The sequence below is a fragment of the Branchiostoma belcheri genome, unplaced genomic scaffold (assembly GCF_001625305.1).
Source record: "Branchiostoma belcheri isolate BF01 breed outbred unplaced genomic scaffold, Haploidv18h27 scaffold80, whole genome shotgun sequence".
Taxonomy (NCBI): domain Eukaryota; kingdom Metazoa; phylum Chordata; class Leptocardii; order Amphioxiformes; family Branchiostomatidae; genus Branchiostoma; species Branchiostoma belcheri.
Window position 1 is genome coordinate 1,571,381 of NW_017804465.1, and position 20,285 is coordinate 1,591,665.

The window sequence follows — 20,285 nt, forward strand, 5'->3', positions numbered from 1 at the left end:
TATGATATATTAATCCGGGACTGCTACCAGTATATGTATCTGTAAGATAGGTGGTTTTGCATCGTATACTATAGTATAGAATGGTCAGTATATGACTGGCTTTTATACAGTCGTGTATTTTGTAATTATAGTAATATTAGTACCAGCAGTTACTGTAACTGTTACAGTTCGTGGTATCTTATACAATTTGGAAAATGAATGTAGGCAACAGTGCCTCTAAACTTGGATGTGGAATCCATGGATGAATATATGAGTTATGATATTTTCTACATTGAAGGCTAGCAGGTTCTAGCCGAAAGAGCGGTCTTTATAGCGATATTAATTGATAAAGGCAAATGAAATGAGCTTGTGCATGGGATGTTGAGGCTGCTTTGCAAGGAAGAAAAGGGTTAACTGTATGAAACAATATATTAGATGATTTATAGATGTCATAGTCAGTATACAATGCATATTGTTTGCTTTGACAGTAGGATAATGCAGTGCCATAATATTTGGGTGAATGTGAATGCATGTAGGATAATCATGATCTTTTATATCGTCTCATTCCAATGTTTTATGTTTTTCTAATTTCAAATGAAGACTATAAATGCTGCATGTCAAATTTAAAATGTACCGGGGTAAACAAACCCTTTTTCTGTGGAAGGGATGTTCTATCTTTGTTGGAAACTGTAGTTTACCTGTTGGGACTGAATTCATATAGGCAAGGACAGAATGAATTCAAAAGTGACTGCTGATGTTTGGTATGTTAAAACTATATATTACGATATATATAGCTACTTCTGCCTCATTCCAAGTAAACTATAATAGTTCCAATTGTTAAATGTGTCAGCATTTGTTCTTAGGACTTATCATTTCATTTTCTTTTTTTTCCACGCACTTGCACTAGAAAGAAAGATAATATATGAATTCAAGATCTCCAGAAAACCATTCAGATCAAAAGTATATTATTTTCAACCTCTTGTAACTACTTTTATTTACTGAATTCTCCACAACGTGTCAGACAAGTCTACAGCAACATTATTTTTCGTGAGTCGATTTTTTCTTATTTTTGTATAGAATTACAAGAGATATTTTTCCGAGACATTGAAAAATACAACAGAATTAACATTCATAGTTACTCCTTCAACTGAACCAACATAATTATATATTGAAAGTTGATGTGCTTTGATTCAAAATTAAAATTAGGCAGAAACTAGAAACCAGACAGCTATGATATATATACAAATGTATATATATATATATATATTATAATACTAGAGCTAACTTTATTTCTGCATATGCATGTACAATTCCAAAATCGGGCCTGGGGAAAATCCAAGATCTCAAAAACGTATTTCCAAAAAATTAGTACGTGTGACTTACACACACAGATAAGGTCATAACAGACTGAGGTTTTATTTTGTGTAAATCTTCAATCTCTGTAATTCCTAAAACATGTCCTATAATTACATGTGGAGCAACACCAGACTTTTTGTCACCCAATGCCACTCACAAATGATCAACATCCCAGTTTTATGCACCTAAAGTAGCACAACAGAAGAACATACTGAGTCAAACACGGCTTTTTCATGGTTTTCGTAGGATGAATTGTTAAATGTTGCAGACGATATCTTTCCCGGTACAGCATGTAATCCTTAAAGATTACTTTAGAAGAGATGTTCTGCCAAAGTGCTATGAACAATACTGGTACAGTTACAAGTTTCGTGCACAGTACATTCTGCTGAAATGCTACCTAAATTCATGTACATGCACCTAAAGAATACCACGTAAATAAATTGTCTGTAACACACGGAGTAATTTACAATATTCCCATATTTGTTTCAGTGTGGACAGGATTACATTTAAAAGTTGATGGGCTTCCCGGCGTAGGCGGCCATGTTGGCTTCTCTGAAGGCTTCCGAGCACGTCTGAAAGATGCAAAACAAATTTTATCAAAGACATGCTTTAAGCAAGCATACACTTGGGTAAATACATTTGACACCAGCTAACTGCATGTTGGCCGATCGCAAAACTACATTGAATTTTTAAAGCCCCCAAAAAGCTACAGAAACAAAACAGCAAAAATGAACTAAATTTTTTTTAATCCTATTCCTTTTTCCTATCAAAAAAGAAAGCAAAACACGTGTATTACAAACAGTCAAAGGGAATACGAGTTTGCCTCACTGGGTCAGTCTACTGAGGAAGACCAGAGTGACTGGTCAAAATCTCTATATGTGTAAGTGAGAGGACCTCTTTGTGTTGGAGCTAAAGTTTTAACTTTAAACATGTACATATTAATGTAACTACCCACACAGAACCTTCGTGATAGTATAAGGTGAGCATGCGTGTCCTAGACCTACCGGATGTGCGTGGCAGACCCTAGCGACGTCCTCGCACGATGCTCCGTACTCCATCGCCAGGGCGGCTTCGTTGATCATCTCCCCGGCGCCCGGGCCCATGATGTGAGCTCCCAGCATCCTGTCTGTCTCCTGATGGGACAGGATCTTCACCAAACCGTCCGTGTCGGCTGCAGAAAACACACAACATGTGAACCACACATAGAACTACAACCTTCCCCATGCAATCTCTGTCAGCAGCGGGAAACACAAAAAAATTACAGGCCTGGAAATCCTCTTTTCTGAACATTGAAAATTACCTGCACCAGACAAATTTTACCAGCGCCACTCAGAAATTTAGGAAGTATGGATCACACTAAAAAAATTACTATTCAGAAACCATCGACATTTTATACTTCTTAGACTACAGTCAATGTGTCGTTATGTGGCTCATAAAAATACAGAATACACCTTCCGGTAGCACATGTATATATTCACATACTTACCGTTACACTTTGCCCTGCTGTTGGCTGCAAACGGGAACTTCCCAACCTTGTACGGGACTCCCTGTGGGCAAGAATATGGTTAGCAGGGTTCTGAATTCATTTGTAGGAACAGAAATTTTAGAATTTAGAATAGAATAACAATAGAATAGAATTTAGAATAGAATAGAATGTAGAATGGAATAATTATATAAGAATATAATGGACTGAATAGAATAGAATTTAGAATAGAATTTAGAATAGAATTTAGAATAGAATTTAGAATAGAGTTTAGAATAGAGTTTAGAACAGAATTTAGAACAGAATTTAGACTACAATTTAGACTACAATTTAGAATAGAATAAAATTTAGAATAGAATAGAATAGAATAGAATAGAATAGAATAGAATAGAATAGAATAGAATAGAATAACCTTTTTAAGTTTAGTAAGTAATACTTATTCCATTGTGAGTACTTAAAAACATTACTGTCTCTCTTGAGTGCTTGAATCTCATTCTATATGATCTAATGTTTAAACATCTGGTCAGGACTTTTATACCTATTAAACAAGTAAAACTGGTACAACAGACCTCTTCCTTGAGCATCTCCTCACTCTTGCCGACCCAGGCGACCTCCGGATGTGTGTAGATGACAGAAGGAACACAGTTGTAGTCGATATGGACAGCTCCACCTGCTATGCCTTCTACACAGATGATACCTAAACACAGAACAATCCAGTGTTTTTTAAGAAAAAATATGAAGCAACAGGATGAAAAAAATCTATCCTATGATAGCCCCAACAGCTACGATAGGAGCCATGAAGGTAATATTCCAAGCCGGTTTGTAAAACAAACATTTTTGAAATTTTCATCAAATCAATGAAATGACACATAAAAGTCTGAAAAAAACTGTAGCAACTATTAAGATAAGCACTTTCTTCACCTGTATATCATAAGATAGATTGTAGATATAAAAGAGATATGCTAAATCTACATTACCGGGGCACGAAGTTGAAGTGCAAGAAATGTGATAAAAGCTATGAATTTCTACCTTTCACGAAAGTAAAACAGAAGTACACACCTTCATCCTCTGCCTTGTGGGCCAGCATAGGTCCAGCAATACAGTCTCCAATGGCAAATACACTGGGAACAGAGCATACTATTGTTAAAACATATACTTCAAAAAGTCACAGTTACATAGCAAAATGAGCAACAGTACAAACTGAAGTCAAGGCAACACCTACAAATGTAAAAGGTCAACAAGAAACCTGTGTATTATGGCATTTATGTACAATTTGTACCTGTTATTTTCCATATTTCAGAACTTGTACTACACATGATACCAAATTCATCCAGTAACTGTTGCTTGATTTGCTTCATAATATGCAATTGTTCTAACCGTCACTGACGGTACCACTACTACATGTATAGTTAGCCCTTAAGGATATTAGCAGTATCTTATATTAGTCACAAGAGGATAGTGCAGCAGACAGACTGACCTGGGCACAGAAGTCTGGAATCTGGAGTTGACAGGAACTCTGCCTCTCTCATCCAACTGGATACCAAGGTCCTGACAACAATGGATGGATGTTACTTACTTACAAGTTACAATACACTGTACATAGTGATGCATACCGGTTCACTGGACTTGGATCCGGACTTGTAAGAATGTTTAGGTTCAAGTCCAAAAAAACCTAAAGATCAAGAACCGAGTCCGGACTTATTACCATAAAAGACCATTTCACATACCCCTTTTCTTTCCAAACCACCTAAAACCTTCCGTACATTGTAAAGTCTTTGCTGCAAAACGAAGAAAACATTGCCATCGGGCATCGTCAAGTACCGGCCTCCATGTTATGTGGGCAAAGTTTCACCCAGACAACATTGCAAGGTTGCCAACATGCAATTTCGTATATGCCATGGGTTTAGGTTCGGACTTACAAGTCCGGAACTGGACCTAAACCTCTGGACTTGAATCCGGACCTGAACCTAAAATTAGGTTTAGGTATGCACCACTAACTGTACATATCTGATATCTGATCTGATCATACCTGGCAGGACTAAATGGTAATAAAAATGAAGTGTTCATGCAATGGACAACACATTGGTTTGCCTTTTATTAAAGAAACATATTTCCCTGACCATTTGAGATGCATCTTTACCAACTTAAATGAGGACTGACTTTGGCAATTTAGCAATGACTATTTCATACTTTTCATACTATTACACTATACTATGACTGGTGCTTTATACTATAACATTGTAGGAAAGCCATACTGTAGACACCTGTCAGGTGAGTATACAAGTGTTAAACTTACCTCCAGTCCCAGGTTGTTTGTGTAGGGTCTCCTTCCTATACACACCAACAGTACGTCACACTCAAGCTGCAGGGGGGAATACACATGTACATGTATGTTAGCAGGAGTAAAAAGTTACAGAATGATCATGGAAATTTTCTGAAGACTGAATAACTCAGATTAATCTCTATTTTTTTTCAAATACAGTCTAAAATACATTCAACTAAATGTAACATTATCGCCTTTTGGAACAGAAATAAGACCAACAACACTTACTGTTTCTTCCTTGTCTCCCTTCACAGACTGAACCCTGAAAAAAAAACATAAGTCCAAGTCAAGAAAAAGCTATCATCACAACTTCGCAATAGAGCCAGACAAAGCTTTCAATGTGGTCACAATGGAAAGTCTGTCTTTGTGTTATCTTAAAGTTTAAACCGTTTTCTGGGGAACTACTTAGCAACCTCAGGGAGGCAGATTCCTGTTCTTTTATTGCAAGTAGCAAGAAGGGACTTTGATTCAACTAAACTAAAATATTGCACATGTACAAGAACCTATTACAAAACAAGGTAGTTTGTTAGTGACTGACTACATTACTGCTAGTTTGTGTTGACCTTATTTGACCTCTATGACCCAGGTTTGACCTTACTTGACTTCCACGACGCCGTCATCTCTCTTGGAAGCGCTGGTGACCTTGGTGTTGAGCTTGAAGTCCATCCCCTGCTTCTTCAGGATTCTCTGGAAACCCTTCCTGTAGAGTCATCAAAAAATACAACTAAAACTTCATCCAGATCTACATGTAAAACAAGAAATCTGTTTAATGTTTCTGGTGTTGAGCTTGAAGTCCATGATTCTCTGGAAACCCTTCCTGTAGGGTCATCAACAGCAAAACTTTAACTTCATCCAGTACTAGAACAAGAAAAATACAACTTTGGACAATACTTAACTAAGTTGAGGCTAGTGTGAATAAATAAAGATAAAAAAATGTTTGCAGAAGTACAGACCAGTGCACTTGCAATTAGGGACTCAGATGTATATTGTTCAAAGAGCACGATAAAAATGTGACAAGCAACATGAAGTCTGCTGAAAGTTACAGTAAAGCCATTGCCAGATTATGTTCATTACAGTGCAAGATTACAAACAATTACACAAATTAAGAGTATACAACTGAAAAAAGTTAAATCATCATTGCTATTAAAACCCAGCTAAGTACATACAAAGCTTGCTGCAATTACAAAATAATCAACCAGCTTCTCAGCTTGACACAAAGACAGAAACTCACGAGATCTCCATGTCGATGCCCATCCCTCCAACATGACCCAGGAACTCCACAGCTGTCACCTTTGACCCTAACCGACCCCACACTGAACCCTGCAAACAAGGTCAAAGGTCACAGGTAAAACTACAATGCGTCAAAAAAATGACCGTCTTTTAACAACCTCATTGACAAGTACTTTTCAAATCACTTCATCTGACAAATTTTAAGTTCTTTTGTCTTTATGTCAGGAAAGATATATTCAAACAATTGTCCTATTATTAGTATTAAGAAATAAGAATCCAGTCTATAGTGATTGATTTTATCAGTCCCCTGAGTGGTCTTCTTGGACAACTTTGACTGTGCATTTCTCTGTCTCTCTGGTTTATCGTCTGTTGTTCCCCGTAACGAGGGTTAGACGTGTTTGCACAGTGATACTGGGGCCTGATGATAGCTTGCAATTTGCCTCTTTCCTGTGGTTCTTGGGCACAACAAATGTCAATACTCCTGCGGGTTACACATATCAAAATAAAACGATGGAAGTACATGTACATGTAGTCAAACCTACCAGTTCCACCCCGATGACCCCAGCCCCAATCTGGATCATTCTTTCTGGGACAGACTTCAGGCTCAGGGCTCCGGTGGACGATACGATAGACTCTTCATCAATCTGAAATAACATACATGTAACAGATTTAAAAGTAAGCAAAACTTCCACAATGAAGTAACTCTCACAACCTGGAACTGGAAGGAATTCCATTGGAAGTATGAAAGCACGGTTCTGGATAGTCCATGCATGTCCAGAACCGTGCCTGGGGCAAATCTACGTCCTTGGATATGCAGAGACTATCCAGAACTGTGCCTGATCCAAACCCTAACCCATTCAGCCATAGAACTAGATAGGCACAGATCTGGATACACAGAGACTATCCAGAACCGTGTCTGATCCTAACTCGAACCCATTCAGGAATAGAACTAGATACGCACAGTTCTGGATACGATAGAGCTTCTTACCTCAATCCCCGGGAAGGGCGTGACCTCTGACCCCGTGGCGATCATGATGTTCTTGGTCTTGACCACGTCCTGACCCCCGTCGTCCTTCAGGACGGTGACCTCATTCTGACCTGTGATCTTCCCGTGACCGGCCAGGTGTGTGACCTGGGGGGGGGGGGGGAGGTCAGAGGGAACAATGTGAAAACTACTGTCATTGTTCAAAAACCGTCATAAGAATCCTTGTCGGACAGCAGCATTTTAACTGGTCAAATCTAAAAGTAAGGAAAGACAGTCCTAATTGTGAACATGTGCTAACCTCAAATCTTCATAGTTTGGTTATTGTTCTAAATATGTTATGTGTAAAATTGAATAAAGAAAGACAAAAAAACTGCATGCATGATACTTAACAGAATTCTGTCATTTCAACAAGAAACATTCCTTTAACATCTTACACCACCAACACGTCCCTCGGAAGGGACATTTAATGGAGGTTCTATGTTTGAAGAGTCACACCACAAGCACGACACTGGGGCCTGCCAGAGATTCGAACTCAGAACCTTCAGCTTCTGAGTCAACAACTCTCACCACAAGCCCACCTTTCCAATAAACAAACAAACAAACAAACACAAACAAACAAAGACCTTGTTCTGTTTGAAGAGATGTGCGATGCCTCCAGTCAGAGCCTTCACAGCTGTGGACTTCTGGGACATCATCTGTTCCAGGTTCAACCTGATGCCGTCAACTGGAGGGGTCAGAGAGCATAGGTCAGGTCGGGTTGGGTCGGGTAAGGTCAAGTCATGTCAAATCAGGTTATGTCAAATCAGGTCAAATCAAGTCAAGTCAAGTTAAAATGTAAAGATAAATGAACATGTCGTGCCATAGCCTTTTTGAGGCCATAGGGGCAGCGGGTTGTTAGTCCACTGTGTCTAGGGCACGGTATTGGAAGGAGGACCCATCCCTCTCCTTCCACCGGCTTTTACCTCCCCAACTGAAGTCAGGTAACCATTTTACACCTGGGTGGAGTGAGTAAAGTTGTGTAGAGTACCTTTCTACCTCCCCAACCAAAGTCAGGTACTTCCTATTTTATGCCTGGGTGGTGTAACGGATGTCTGAAAAACTAAAGCTACTTACATTCGATGCCCCTGTTGGCAAAGTCCTTGCCATGAGCCATGTGATACAGGTGGGAGTTGTTCAACAAGGCCTGGGGAGGACAGACAACGTCTGTTAAAACACATGGATTTTTTTGTTGTTGTTGTTCAAATAATACATATATGTATATTAAAACAGTGTTGTTCTTAACACAACTACATTTTTGATGTCTTGAAATGTGAAAAAAAATCTGTTTGCAACAGTTACTAACAGACAAGCATGTTGGCTAACTAGCACATCACCCCTGTCCTTGGTACTGAACACCACATCTATACTGTGGACACAGACAGACTGTATAATACTCTCACAAGGGTCAATCTTACAAATTGCATTTTTGTGTGAGAGACTGCAACTATACTGCAAATATGATGAAATTGACAGAATCAATATACAAAGAATTGAGTTTGGATACAAACTGATTTTCCAACTGACCTTGGATGGTATACAGCCTACGTTGAGACAGGTTCCACCTAGAGTAGGATTCTTTTCTACACAGACAGTCTGGAAATGACAAGAACAAATTCAGCATTCTGAAGTATAGGATTTGTAGAAGTGGCCATCCAATAGGCAATATGAAATGTAATCAAATACATGTAATCTCTGATTTAAGAGATATATCAGTCACCTATTTGGAAAAAATACATTGTACAATCACATACTGAAATATACAAAAATTGGCAAAGTTGATACAATCTTCAAGGCTATTATAATCTATCCTAGACTGACAGAAAAACTGAGATATAACATTTTAAGCCAAAAAATCGTACATGGGCTGACATAGAGAAAATAATCACAAAGTTGGAGTGATATATACAAAACATACAGTGGACATAAAATGAAAATGGCTGTTATACTATTATACTTAGTCTAGACAGATAGAAAAACTGATAAAAAATTCAAAGCCATAAAATGGTACACAGCCTGACCTTCATGCCGAGCTGAGCAGCTTTAATGGCTGCCACATAACCACCTGGTCCTGAGCCTATAACCACCAGGTCTGCCTCTGCACAGGGAACAGAGGAGAGTTACATGGGGAGGTATTATCATTCACATCTAGCAATATCAAATGTTAACATGTGAAACAGTTTAAAACAGCTTACTAAAAACTGCATGGTAGTTGTATGGCAATCACTCGAGATCTTTATTTGCAATCAGATACAGATTCATGTACAGATACAGATTTTCAGACTACAATGACTGTGTCAGTTTCTACATCTGAGTGAGGAGGGTAGACACGGTGGCCTTCGCGATTCTTTTTTTCTTTAGGTACACAGCTCTAACTCAGGAATGTGTACTAGTGTGGTTGTACTGACCTGCTGCATCTGAGTAGTGCCTGCATCCTGCTACAGTAATGGACGGTCCCCGCTGGGAGACACCGGACACTCTCAGCACCTTAAACACAACAGAAATGCACTTCAGAAAAATCCAAGTTTTTATAACTTTTAGTAGTTTTCTGTGAATAGTTAACTGTTTCATCAGGTTGGTAAAATACTGAGCAAAGAGACTTTTTTTACACATCCAAGTCTTTTACTCAGTACCCTTCCTCAGGGCAATTCTGACTGGTTCACATCGCATTGCATTACAGGTGTCGCTGCTAACAGATGCATTCCCATTTTAGTAGTTTTATATGTTGTAACGTTACATAATAATATGCGTATTACTTTTAGAGTATTAGTAGAATTAATGTCTTCACTGTTACTTCACTATATATACAGAGTACCATACACAGATATGCACCAGAACGGTGTTTTGCGGATTTAGTCTGTCTAACTGACATAAAACACAACTCTAGGAAAGTCTATGATGCAACGTACGTGATGAGAGGCACGTTGTAGTTTAGGCAAATTTCTCTGTGAAAGACTATTTAAGACTATGGCAAATGATTGCAATTTTAGGTGTCCTAAGTATTACACAGTCTTATGAAGTAAAATGGTATGACAATGACGGCGTTATGTCCTTATTATCGCGTTTAATCGTCATGACATTGAACTTTTAGTGAACGACCAGCAAAGTGGGGAGGGGGGCGTCATGCCGGAAAGTTACGTCACGTTTAGAAGATCGAACTATTTCCCTAAAATTATGCACGTCAAATTCACAACACTTGAACCTATTGCCTCCTTCATTCTTTGGTATCTATCAGACGCTTGGAATAAGGAGTTAGGTGTCTTACTCTGGCTGCTTGAGACGACAGACGACACCAAGACTGCATCTTGCGCCTGGCTCCGAATCCAAGATGGCGGAAGGTGAACCGCTGCGCACGCGTAGTGACCCTGCGATCACCTGTCGTGCCGGATCTATCCGCATGGTGGCGCTGATGTACAGTGTGTGTGTGTGTGTGTGTGTGTGTGGAATCTTGTTTCAGTACCAAGGTTAGCCTCCATAGCATGCCAAAAACTGGGGACTTGGGGGGTCTTCAGGGTCTTTGGGAGCTTTTATGTGCTATTTTCTGATTGCATATGGACAACATAGCCGGCCTGGTTGAATTAACCCCCGTTTTTAGAACTGGGCTAATCAGAAAACAGCTGAAGACCACCAAACCCCCGGTTCTATAAGCCTGCTACGGAGGCTACACCAAGGTTAGGTAACTCCTAGCGTCCAAAACTGTTAAAAACCGGGCTTTTAAAACACCCACTTCCAGCTATGTAGATGCTAGAGCTATAATAAAACAAGAAACACACAATAAACACACAACATCCGTCTATTGCTATTGTATGGATTGTTGTATTGTGACTGAATGCTGTAACGTTAACCACTAGTAACTGTAAATGTTAACGTTATATTGCCAAGTTTAACAGACAACCTATCACAGTTGAATACTACAATGATAGTAAAACCTTTTCAGTTTGCACATACTATTATATTACTATATAGGAAACAGACTGTGTACAATATACAAACATGGTCTATATTGGGAAATTCTATACCTGTATATTACACAAATATATAGTTTGATCCTATTATAGTCTTGGCTGAACTATCGTGTAACCTGTATCTTTTTTAATTACTTTGAACACCCTTATACCGATGGCACTAACGGCAATTAAACAAGTGATATTCAGTGATATTCAATATATAAATACATGTAGTAGAAAATGACGTCCACTTTATTGTTGAGTGTCCACTGTACAGCGATCTACGATCTACCTTTGTTTCTGAAATAAAGTTAGAACAAAAATGGGCACACCTAACAAAGGATGATATATTCATACAAATATTGTATTCAGTTAACTATGTTGTATTAGAAAAACTCTGTGAATTCGTATACAAATGTGTAGGCTGATTTAAGCATAAACAACGGCTCAAACAAACAAACAAACAAACAAACAAGTTTTGGTTTTTCAAGTTAGCTGTTGTCTACAGGGTTGTAGTAGGGAGGAGCTGAATTTTCCCTCGGTCTCGCCGTCGTTCACCATGCAAGCCTTGCTCAAGCTAACGGCTGGAGTTCCTGCCGCTGCGCATGCCCGGCGCTTGACTGGCGAGGAACAAGCATCACGTCATCTGCTGTGACGTCATCTGTTGTGACGTCATCATCATCATCGTCATCATCATCATCATCTTCATTATCATCGTCGTCATCATCATCGATGTAGACCTGGACGTTTCCCGTTTGGTCTTCGGATTTTTCTTCTGAAACAAGTTCCCATGCTTTCATTTTTTCTTTGCATGCATATATTGTAAGTGCATACGAGTACAATGGGGCGTCGGGATCGGAAACTACGTTCCTAAATTAAATTTCGTTTGCAAGAGAGAAAGGAAACGTAATGTTTTTGTGCTCTGTTTCGTCTTCTTCCGTTCAAAACAGACAAGGTCAATGACCTGCACCAGACGTCAGTCACCATGGTAACTGGTGCCGTAGAAGACACCCTGTGGCGTCGTGTTACATGATTGTCGTTGCGAACTGCAAGACAGAGTTGGACTAGCGTCACCTTATATGGAAAGTTTATTGCAAATACATGCCCGAGGGCTAATTGCAGTTACAAACAACATAAGAAAGAAAATACATTAAAATACAGTGGTATGTGAGACTATATCTACGTCTAGCATTATACTATATTCTACAACATGCATGGTACTAGTTTTACTTATATATAGTGGTGTGTTTGGGTATGGATGACCAGAGCAGTAGTTTGTACCCCTGATTTTCTGTTGATATTTCTGTACCCTAATTCTCTCTTTTGTACTACTCATATTGTATTATCAAATCAGAGAACCCACATATTATAGACGAAATGGGTAAATTCGTCTCCCACTGTCTGAAAAGAAGATGTCAAACCCAACAAAATACCACGTATGTTGTAGAATGTAGTATCACGTAGACTCTCATATCATTGTACCTTCTTTCACATAAATTTTGTCTGTATTTGCAATTAGCCTTCGGGCATGTATTTGCAATGAATTTTCCATATCAAATGGTGTCTACAAGCCCACACGGGCTGGGCGCGCGAAGCGCCCCACACGGAAATAAAGTCACATTCATTCACTGGCTGCAAGGCTAGACCACGGGAAGGTAAACATTATGCATTTTCTTTTCAAATGTTAAATAATAATTTCACGGCTCTCGGCGGCAAATGTGCTGATGTTGACACATTGGCGCACCAAATCTACAGTGCGTTTTTGGCACACAGTTAGACAGATTAGCCTAAGAGGCTCGGTGGGCGTCACTCCACCGTGCAGGTTTGCAAATGTTATACCCACATGATTCAGTTTACCTTCTGTTTCAGCTTGCTTTTTCGCCTTAGAACGGCACCACTGCCACAGCTTGTACGCTCCAGTTCCGATAAGTATGGCCAGTCCTACGATCAGGGCCTTGAGTAAGATCCTGGTTACGAAGTAGGTGCCAGGGTCTATGGATACTTGGTGCCTGTTGTGAGTAGTGGAACCACCGACGTCCATATCGTTGTTTCCGTTTCCCTCAAAAAACATGGTAGATCTTTTTTTGGTGGCTGCAAGATGGTATCAAACTGTCAAGACTGAGTGTCAAATTCTAACAGAACGTACAGTATCCAAAACACCACCGAAAACAAAGATACCGGTACAAAAAAAAACAGAAAATTACCTTAAAAGACGTCCAAAGTAGGCGGAAACGTGAAGTTCTGTTTGGAGAGTAGCTGAATTGGCTTTCGCGTCAGCAGAGGTGGTTAGACCACTTTTGAAGGTCAGGGACCTGTGATGACCCCTACTGTCGCGGTCTTAATGTCAGCCAACGTGATTGAGTCATGGCAAAAACACAAAACAAGACAATACTCACTTTCACTTGAGTTAAGTGCGGAACGTCCTTTCCCAAGGGCACAAGCGACATTCTGAGCAACACTATTCCTTATTATTTGAATGATTATGATATAGATATGTTAGGTTTTATTCGACATTAGGTCTTACTCAACACACTTATTTTATTGTTGTTACTCTCTTTATGTAGTTTGCCATACATTGTACCATGTGCAATTGTCTTGCAATAAAGTTCTTCTATATTTATTGATTGAATGTCGACTGGCAATGTCACATTAAGTGCATGAAATGTGTCGAGTGTTTACAACTTGCGCCTGATTATTACAAATAGATAGCATAAAATCCTACATATTATAATGTTAATAGAGATAGGAAGACGGCGCAAAGCTCTCGTTCTAACCTCGTACCATCAAAGAGTGGAAGGAACTTGAGCCTGGTGTGGTGGAGGCGGGGTCTCTCGCCTAGTTCAAAACTGGACTGGCGAGGACCCTGCTGCATTGAGTCGCCCCTACACGTCTTGTATATATATATATATGTATGTATACGTATATGTATGTATATATATATGTATTATATGTTTTACTAACACACTAAATGCACTGTCTTGGCTTACACCAACAGATTCAGTTATTTACTTTCCTTAGTGTTCCCTCCTTCAGTTACCCTTGTTTTATTTGTACCGGTCACCTGTTTTGTAAATAACACATGTGCAGCTGCTCGTAATCCGATGCAAATCGGGCTAAGCAGTATATAGATGAATGAAGATCTTTATTGTACACACATACCCACTGGGTTAAGCACAGGTCACAACAAAAGGATGGAATATAGATAACGTTAATCGTCAAGTAGCTAAAATCAAGTAAATTCGGTTTCTTATCGTTTCTTAGTAATGGCAAAAAGGTAAGAACAGATATGTTTCAATATAAAAGGTTTGTCTAAGCTCATTAGAAATATAAATTTATCTGTACAGCTTAGATGTATGAAGAAGGGGAACATAGATTGTATCAGATTGTAAAGATCTACTCTCTCTTTGTGGTATAGTTTACATTCTGTTACAAAATGAGTATATAGGATGAAGAGGAAGTCATGGTACAAGTTCTAGATAAGTGTCGTCTACCGGCTCGTATGGAGTGAAATCGTCTCTTGCGATGGGCTCTACGTACCCCTCTTCCCGGTCATTCTCATCTAGGAAAACAGAAAATATACTTAGTAATAATTTCTTCATTTTTTAAAAGTTAGATCTTTTGTTCCAACACAAAGAAGTGTTTGAGCTAGTGTGGACGTCACACTTCAAAGAAGCCACGTGACAAGCCTCGGTGGGTCAGTCTACTGAGGAAGACCAGAGTGACTGGTTGAAAGCTCTAGGTGAGAGAACGTCTTTGTGTTGGAACAAATGTTTTAACGTTAAACATGTAACACAGATGAACTTAATATCTATCAGGCACCTTCCTACATGTACATCGGCTACATCTAGCGACGAGAAGCAGAAGCTCTGAGGAAGGTTTCTGATACTAGAAACGTAAGCTAGGTAAGACCATCTTGGTTGTTTTAACTTGTGTGAAAGAAAACTCCTGTGTCCTATGATGACTTACCGCCGTGCTCCATACCTTGGTACTGGGCCAGCCGGAGTTCCTGGTACTGACCGCATGGCCGGCAAAGAACAGGCCAGCCCCTCTAATTCTAGATCTGTTCTGCCATTTGCTACATAATGTAACCCAACACCAACGGGTGTCTGCTACAGCCCCAGTTACCATGGTGACAGCCGTCTGGTCCAGGTCATTGACCCTTTCTGTTTTGAGAAGAAGAGGAAGAAACGAAGGTAAACATAACACCTCACCGCCGTGCTCCAAGCCTTGGTACTCTGCCGGCCGGAGTTCCTGGTACTGACCGCTCGTCTGGCGAAGAAAATGCGGCGCGCTTTCTGTCGGGACGTCGTCGTAATGGACTCGGACGGTCCCCGTCTGGTCTGGGCGAGGGAGCGGGACCGGTACCAAACGCACCGCGGTGGAGTTTTCTCCTGCAACATTGTTAACAATGACACAAACGTTATGCATGTTTCGTCCATGAAGGTCAGACATCCAGGTAATACGATACACCAAAAAGCAGTTACTCAGGCAACTGGATATGATTTTGAAAACGTCAGACGTTTCAGCTAGTCACTGACGAAAACTGCTGAAACGTCTGACGTTTTCAAAATCATATCCAGTTGCTTGAGTAACTGCTTTTTTGGTGTTTCTGCATGTTTGTTTCGAATCTGCATATCTGATGTTTACCCTGCACTTATCTTGTAATCATTCTACCTTAAGCTATATAAGTTTTCTTCTGCAAAATTGTTTATTGTTCCTTGTCAGTTTGCACTAAAAAAGACACCAATATGTAATGAATTATGTACATGATGTACATGAAAGTATGTACATAAAACATGATGTAACCCAACACTAGTTACCATGGTGACAGACGTCTGGTTCAGGTCATTGACCTTATTTGTTTGGAGAAGAAGAGGAAGAAGAAAAATTGTCCATTTTTTACCTTCCAAATCAGCCTGCCTTGAACTTTGGCCCTTCGGCTTGGAGCGGCACCACTGCACCAGCTGGCTCACCCCCACTCCGAGAATGAACCCGACGACTGCCGTCGCTATGGCAACTCCCGCCAGAACACCAGGCCCCACTTTCTCGTCTGAAGGCACTTTCCGGCTAGGCCGACTGCCAACTTCAACCGGATGATGACTACTCAAATTTTCTAAACGGACGAAAACATATAGCCTCAACCAGGCCTTTCTACGGGAATACGGATCGTAGAATTCGGCAAAAAAGAGAGTGAAATTGGCCAAGGGAGTCCGGCCGCGGGGAGGTAGTTTCTTTCCTAGTGCGGCCAGTCAAACCTACAAGGCGGCCAAACTCCCCTGGCATATATTTTCCTGTATATAGCCAGTGTAGTTAGTCTAATAGAGAATAGAAAACATATGCGTGCGCGGATATATATATGACATTCATGTAATCAAATCAACATGGCCTTGGTATGTAAATTGCTGAAATAGTGTTTCTGTGCTTTGTTCGTGACTATGCTTTTATAAACTTTTTTTTATATAAACATCAGGAAAATTAGTTAGATATCATCACGTATGTATGATAATCAAAGTATCCAAAGATTGTAAGACTAACGGAACAATCATATAAGCGCAGGTGTGTTGCAGAGGCTGCGAGTTGCTTACCATGATGCTTTCAAAATCATCATGTCTCAGCCTCGCTCCACTAATAACAGCCTGTTCTTTGCCCAGTTGGGTGTCGACACTTTTGACGCCAGGAGGCGAAAACTGACGCACTCTTTTGCGGCTCGCCTCCTGGCGTCTGGTAACGACATCATCAGTCTGCTTTTACGCTCTGATGCCTTCCCCAGAAGTCAGTTCTGTCGTCGGTACTGCCAGTTGGTAAGCAGACCTAAATAGACCTTCGCTTAGTTTCTTTTATCCTAGGCATTGCATTTTTTAAATCTATGTATATTGTGTTGTCTATATTGTCTTTGGGCTCTGCCTGAATCAAACAATAAATAAAATAACTGTTTTGTCTTCTTGGGACTAAATTTGAGTCATGTCGCTTTTACCTTCGGTAGTATAACTCTGAGTAGCTGTAGTTGTCGGTTGCGTCGCTGGTTCCGTGGGTGGTTGAGTCGCTGGTGGCGTCGCTGGTTGCGTGGGTGGTTCCGTGGGTGGTTGACTACTGCCGTCCGGAGACCTGCCTGATTCCAAATATCAACACAATCCAGTCAGGCCTTCTTAAGTTATGCTGATAATAAATACAGCGAAACAAACACACGCGCGTGCACACACACATACACACACACACACACACACACACACACTCATACACGCACACGCGCTCACACGCACACACACATGAACGTGAATCTGGAAAGAGTAGAAATCGGCCAAATATAATAGATAGATACAACAGAGAACAGTTTGCCGCCCCCGAACTGTACTCTCTAGCGGACAAACTCCCCCGGCATGTTATATCTCTATTTGGCCGATTTCTACTCTTCCCAGCCGCTTCCCGAAGCCTGGTAGAGGCTAAAGCTGACCTGGTGGAGAGACTTGACAGATGAACTTCCCGGCTTCAGTACACGATCCATCGTTCCATGTGTTCTTTTTGAACCAGAATTCGGGAAAGTACTCGGCACAGTCCTCGCTATCGCCACCATCGTCGTTGGGTTCTCCTGGACCCCAAGCTGTGAAGTCGCCCAGAGGAACGTTATCGTCCCACATCCAAACTCCCTCCTGTTCGTGATATGTCAGTCCAAAGCGGAACCAACCGTTCACGTCGACGGCATTTTTTAGTCCGATGAGGAAGTCGTTGGTTGGGTTGTCGCGGGGCATGGCGAGGGTCCCCCCGTCTGAAGAACATCTACTGACTGCGCCGATGTAGGTTGTCCTGTCGTCGAAGGCCTTGTAGCACAGGCGACTAGGCTGATGGTAAACGTACCTGTCTGGGCAACCTATTTCAGAAGGAAAAAGGTTGTGAGGTCGTGTGGCGTAGCGGCAGAGTGCTCGACTCGGAACCAAGAGGTCCCGGGTTCGACATGCCACCGATCTTGTGCCCTTGGGAAAGGCACTTTCCACACTTAACTCAAGTGAAATGAGTATTATCCTGTCCTTTATTTGTCCTCTAGGTTGGTGGCGGCATGAAATAACTTGATTTAACTTGAGTGTGCCGTCACCATGCCTAATCATGAAATATGAGAGAGGGGGGGGGGGTTAGTCTGGTGGAGTCTAGTAGAAACTCACGTAAACACTGAACCACTGTTCGTCTATCTTGACCGTGAACATGACCTACCTGTTGTTTGAGCTTGACCTCCGGGACTCGAGACCAGCACCTTGAGTAAGAAGGCGGCTAACAGCAAGACGGAAGACTTCATGTTTACGTGGTGGATACTGGAACCCAGATATACTTTTTAACCTCCAACTTTCAGATACTTGGGTGGCTACAAGACAGCACTAAATTTTCAAGACAGTATCCGATAAAAGAAAGATACTAGTACCCGTACAAAAAAAGAAAAAACAGAAAAAAATGCCTGAAAAGACGTGAAAAATAGGCGGAAACCCAAACCTCTGTTAGGAGAGTGAGTTTCGCTTCCGCAAATCGTTTTGGACGACTGACAATTTTTGAAGGGCAAAGTAACAGTATGACCTCAGCTGTCGCAGTCTTAGCGAGGGGAGGGGGGCATCGACGTGAAGTCCTCACAAGGTCAGTTTTTTTTATTTTTATTTTATTCACATGGATTTTTGAGCATCGGATAGGAAGCACTTGTTGTGCTTATGTGAATCCGCTGCTCATAAAACATAATACAAATGTAAACATAAAGATGACATAGAGTATAACATAAACATAAAATGAAAGTGGCTGGCGCACCAATACCTATAGCATAACATTAATGAGATTGGTCAAATCTTCCAGAGTGGTGGACATAGTTGGACACAATATCAAAGATACGGCAGTTAGTAGGGTATGGGAGGGAGGGGCTACCTGTAAGAAGTAAAGTACATAATGTGGCGTCGTTTGCGTTGAGTGGGTCAGAAGGGAGTATGTTTTCAAGATGAAGGCAAGGTATGGATAACAACATTTTGGTCCTTTCAGTATTACAAAAGATCGCAGGGTTTTTTTTTATTCCAACATGTAATCACCAGACGTGGTGACGACACACTCAAGTTTTTTTTTCAACTTATGTTAATGCCGCCACAAACACAGGGGACAAATACACGACAGGACAGTACTCATTTTCACCTGAGCTAAGTGATCTTGTGCCACTGATCTTGTGCCCTTAACCTTGGGAAAGACACTTTACACGACTTTCCTCACTTCGCTCAGGTGAAAATGATCGAGTATTGTCCCCTGTGTTGGTGGCGGCATTAATGTAAGTTGCTCAGTGGTGGTAAGATTTTGTTGTGGGCAAGTATGTATTGATTTAAATTATGTTCACCTGCCTTTGTTCCACTAAGTATTAAGTGTGATCTCTTCTTTTGTAGTCATTTAATTGAAAGGAATCACATTTTGTTGAGCGTATATTGATTTGTTATTCATATTTTTGTTATTATTTATGTCAGTTCAAATATTTGTTTACTGTTTTGGTACTTCAATTTTGTATTTATTGGAAAGTACATCAATTATTACTTTCATTTCATACATATTATTTCTATCATTTGACCTCTGATCTTCAATTCCCTTTTTTTTCTCTTTGATTGATTCTGTTTCAAGTTTGTTATAATTTCAGTATGATTTTGTATGTTTTATTTATTATTATTGCTAAAAGCAATTATTATTATTATTATTGTTATTTCATTTAATGTGGACTCCAGGAAGAATAGTATGGAGTTGACTTCCATACTAATGGAGATCTAAATAAACAAACAAACAAACAAACAAACAAACAAAACACTTGAGTGTGCCGTCACCACGTCTTGTGATTACATGTTGGAATTCAATAGAACACGTGGGACAAGAAATGTGAGGGCGAACCATGAATACCAGTAGCAGGAAGTGTCTCAAATGTCTCCCAAAACACACGAGACGCAGCCTTTC

At 40.4% G+C, this 20,285-nt stretch overlaps 3 protein-coding genes and 1 long non-coding RNA gene across 5 annotated transcripts in view; all 4 read right to left on the reverse strand.

The window, feature by feature from the left end:
- Positions 1-1,732: 1,732 nt before the first annotated feature.
- Positions 1,733-10,756, reverse strand: LOC109486523 (dihydrolipoyl dehydrogenase, mitochondrial-like). Its single transcript, XM_019790359.1, has 18 exons — positions 10,658-10,756; positions 9,801-9,879; positions 9,414-9,490; positions 8,920-8,988; positions 8,470-8,539; positions 7,980-8,080; positions 7,360-7,503; positions 6,914-7,015; positions 6,373-6,461; positions 5,740-5,841; positions 5,370-5,403; positions 5,115-5,180; positions 4,296-4,366; positions 3,878-3,939; positions 3,388-3,515; positions 2,822-2,882; positions 2,340-2,506; positions 1,733-1,907 (listed from the first exon to the last, which is right to left on the reverse strand). Exons 1-18 carry the CDS (start codon positions 10,694-10,696, stop codon positions 1,842-1,844), a joined length of 1,527 nt encoding a protein of 508 aa, XP_019645918.1. The 5' UTR covers positions 10,697-10,756; the 3' UTR covers positions 1,733-1,841.
- Positions 10,757-11,196: 440 nt separating this feature from the next.
- LOC109486478 (calsequestrin-2-like) lies at positions 11,197-13,627 on the reverse strand. Of its 2 annotated transcripts, XM_019790308.1 has the most exons (3): positions 13,544-13,627; positions 13,197-13,430; positions 11,197-12,114 (listed from the first exon to the last, which is right to left on the reverse strand). In XM_019790308.1, the coding sequence occupies exons 2-3, from the start codon at positions 13,408-13,410 to the stop codon at positions 11,912-11,914; spliced, it is 417 nt and encodes a 138-aa protein (XP_019645867.1). In that variant the 5' UTR covers positions 13,411-13,430; positions 13,544-13,627; the 3' UTR covers positions 11,197-11,911. The 2 variants fall into 2 exon arrangements, with proteins under 2 accessions (XP_019645867.1, XP_019645868.1); XM_019790309.1 differs by lacking the exon at positions 13,544-13,627 and having other exon boundaries at positions 11,197-12,111; positions 13,197-13,503.
- Positions 13,628-14,315: 688 nt separating this feature from the next.
- On the reverse strand, positions 14,316-16,448 carry LOC109486480. Its single transcript, XR_002141196.1, has 3 exons — positions 16,243-16,448; positions 15,551-15,730; positions 14,316-14,898 (listed from the first exon to the last, which is right to left on the reverse strand). It is a non-coding gene; the product is annotated as an uncharacterized LOC109486480 (long non-coding RNA).
- Positions 16,449-17,287: 839 nt separating this feature from the next.
- LOC109486474 (lactose-binding lectin l-2-like) overlaps positions 17,288-20,285 on the reverse strand; it is a 3,316-nt gene continuing 318 nt past the window's right edge. Inside the window, exons 2-4 of the mRNA XM_019790303.1 lie at positions 18,543-18,599; positions 17,791-18,204; positions 17,288-17,448 (exon numbers count right to left, since the gene is read on the reverse strand). Coding sequence (XP_019645862.1) covers positions 17,288-17,448; positions 17,791-18,204; positions 18,543-18,599 — 632 coding nt within the window. The remainder of the gene's footprint in view (positions 17,449-17,790; positions 18,205-18,542; positions 18,600-20,285) is intronic.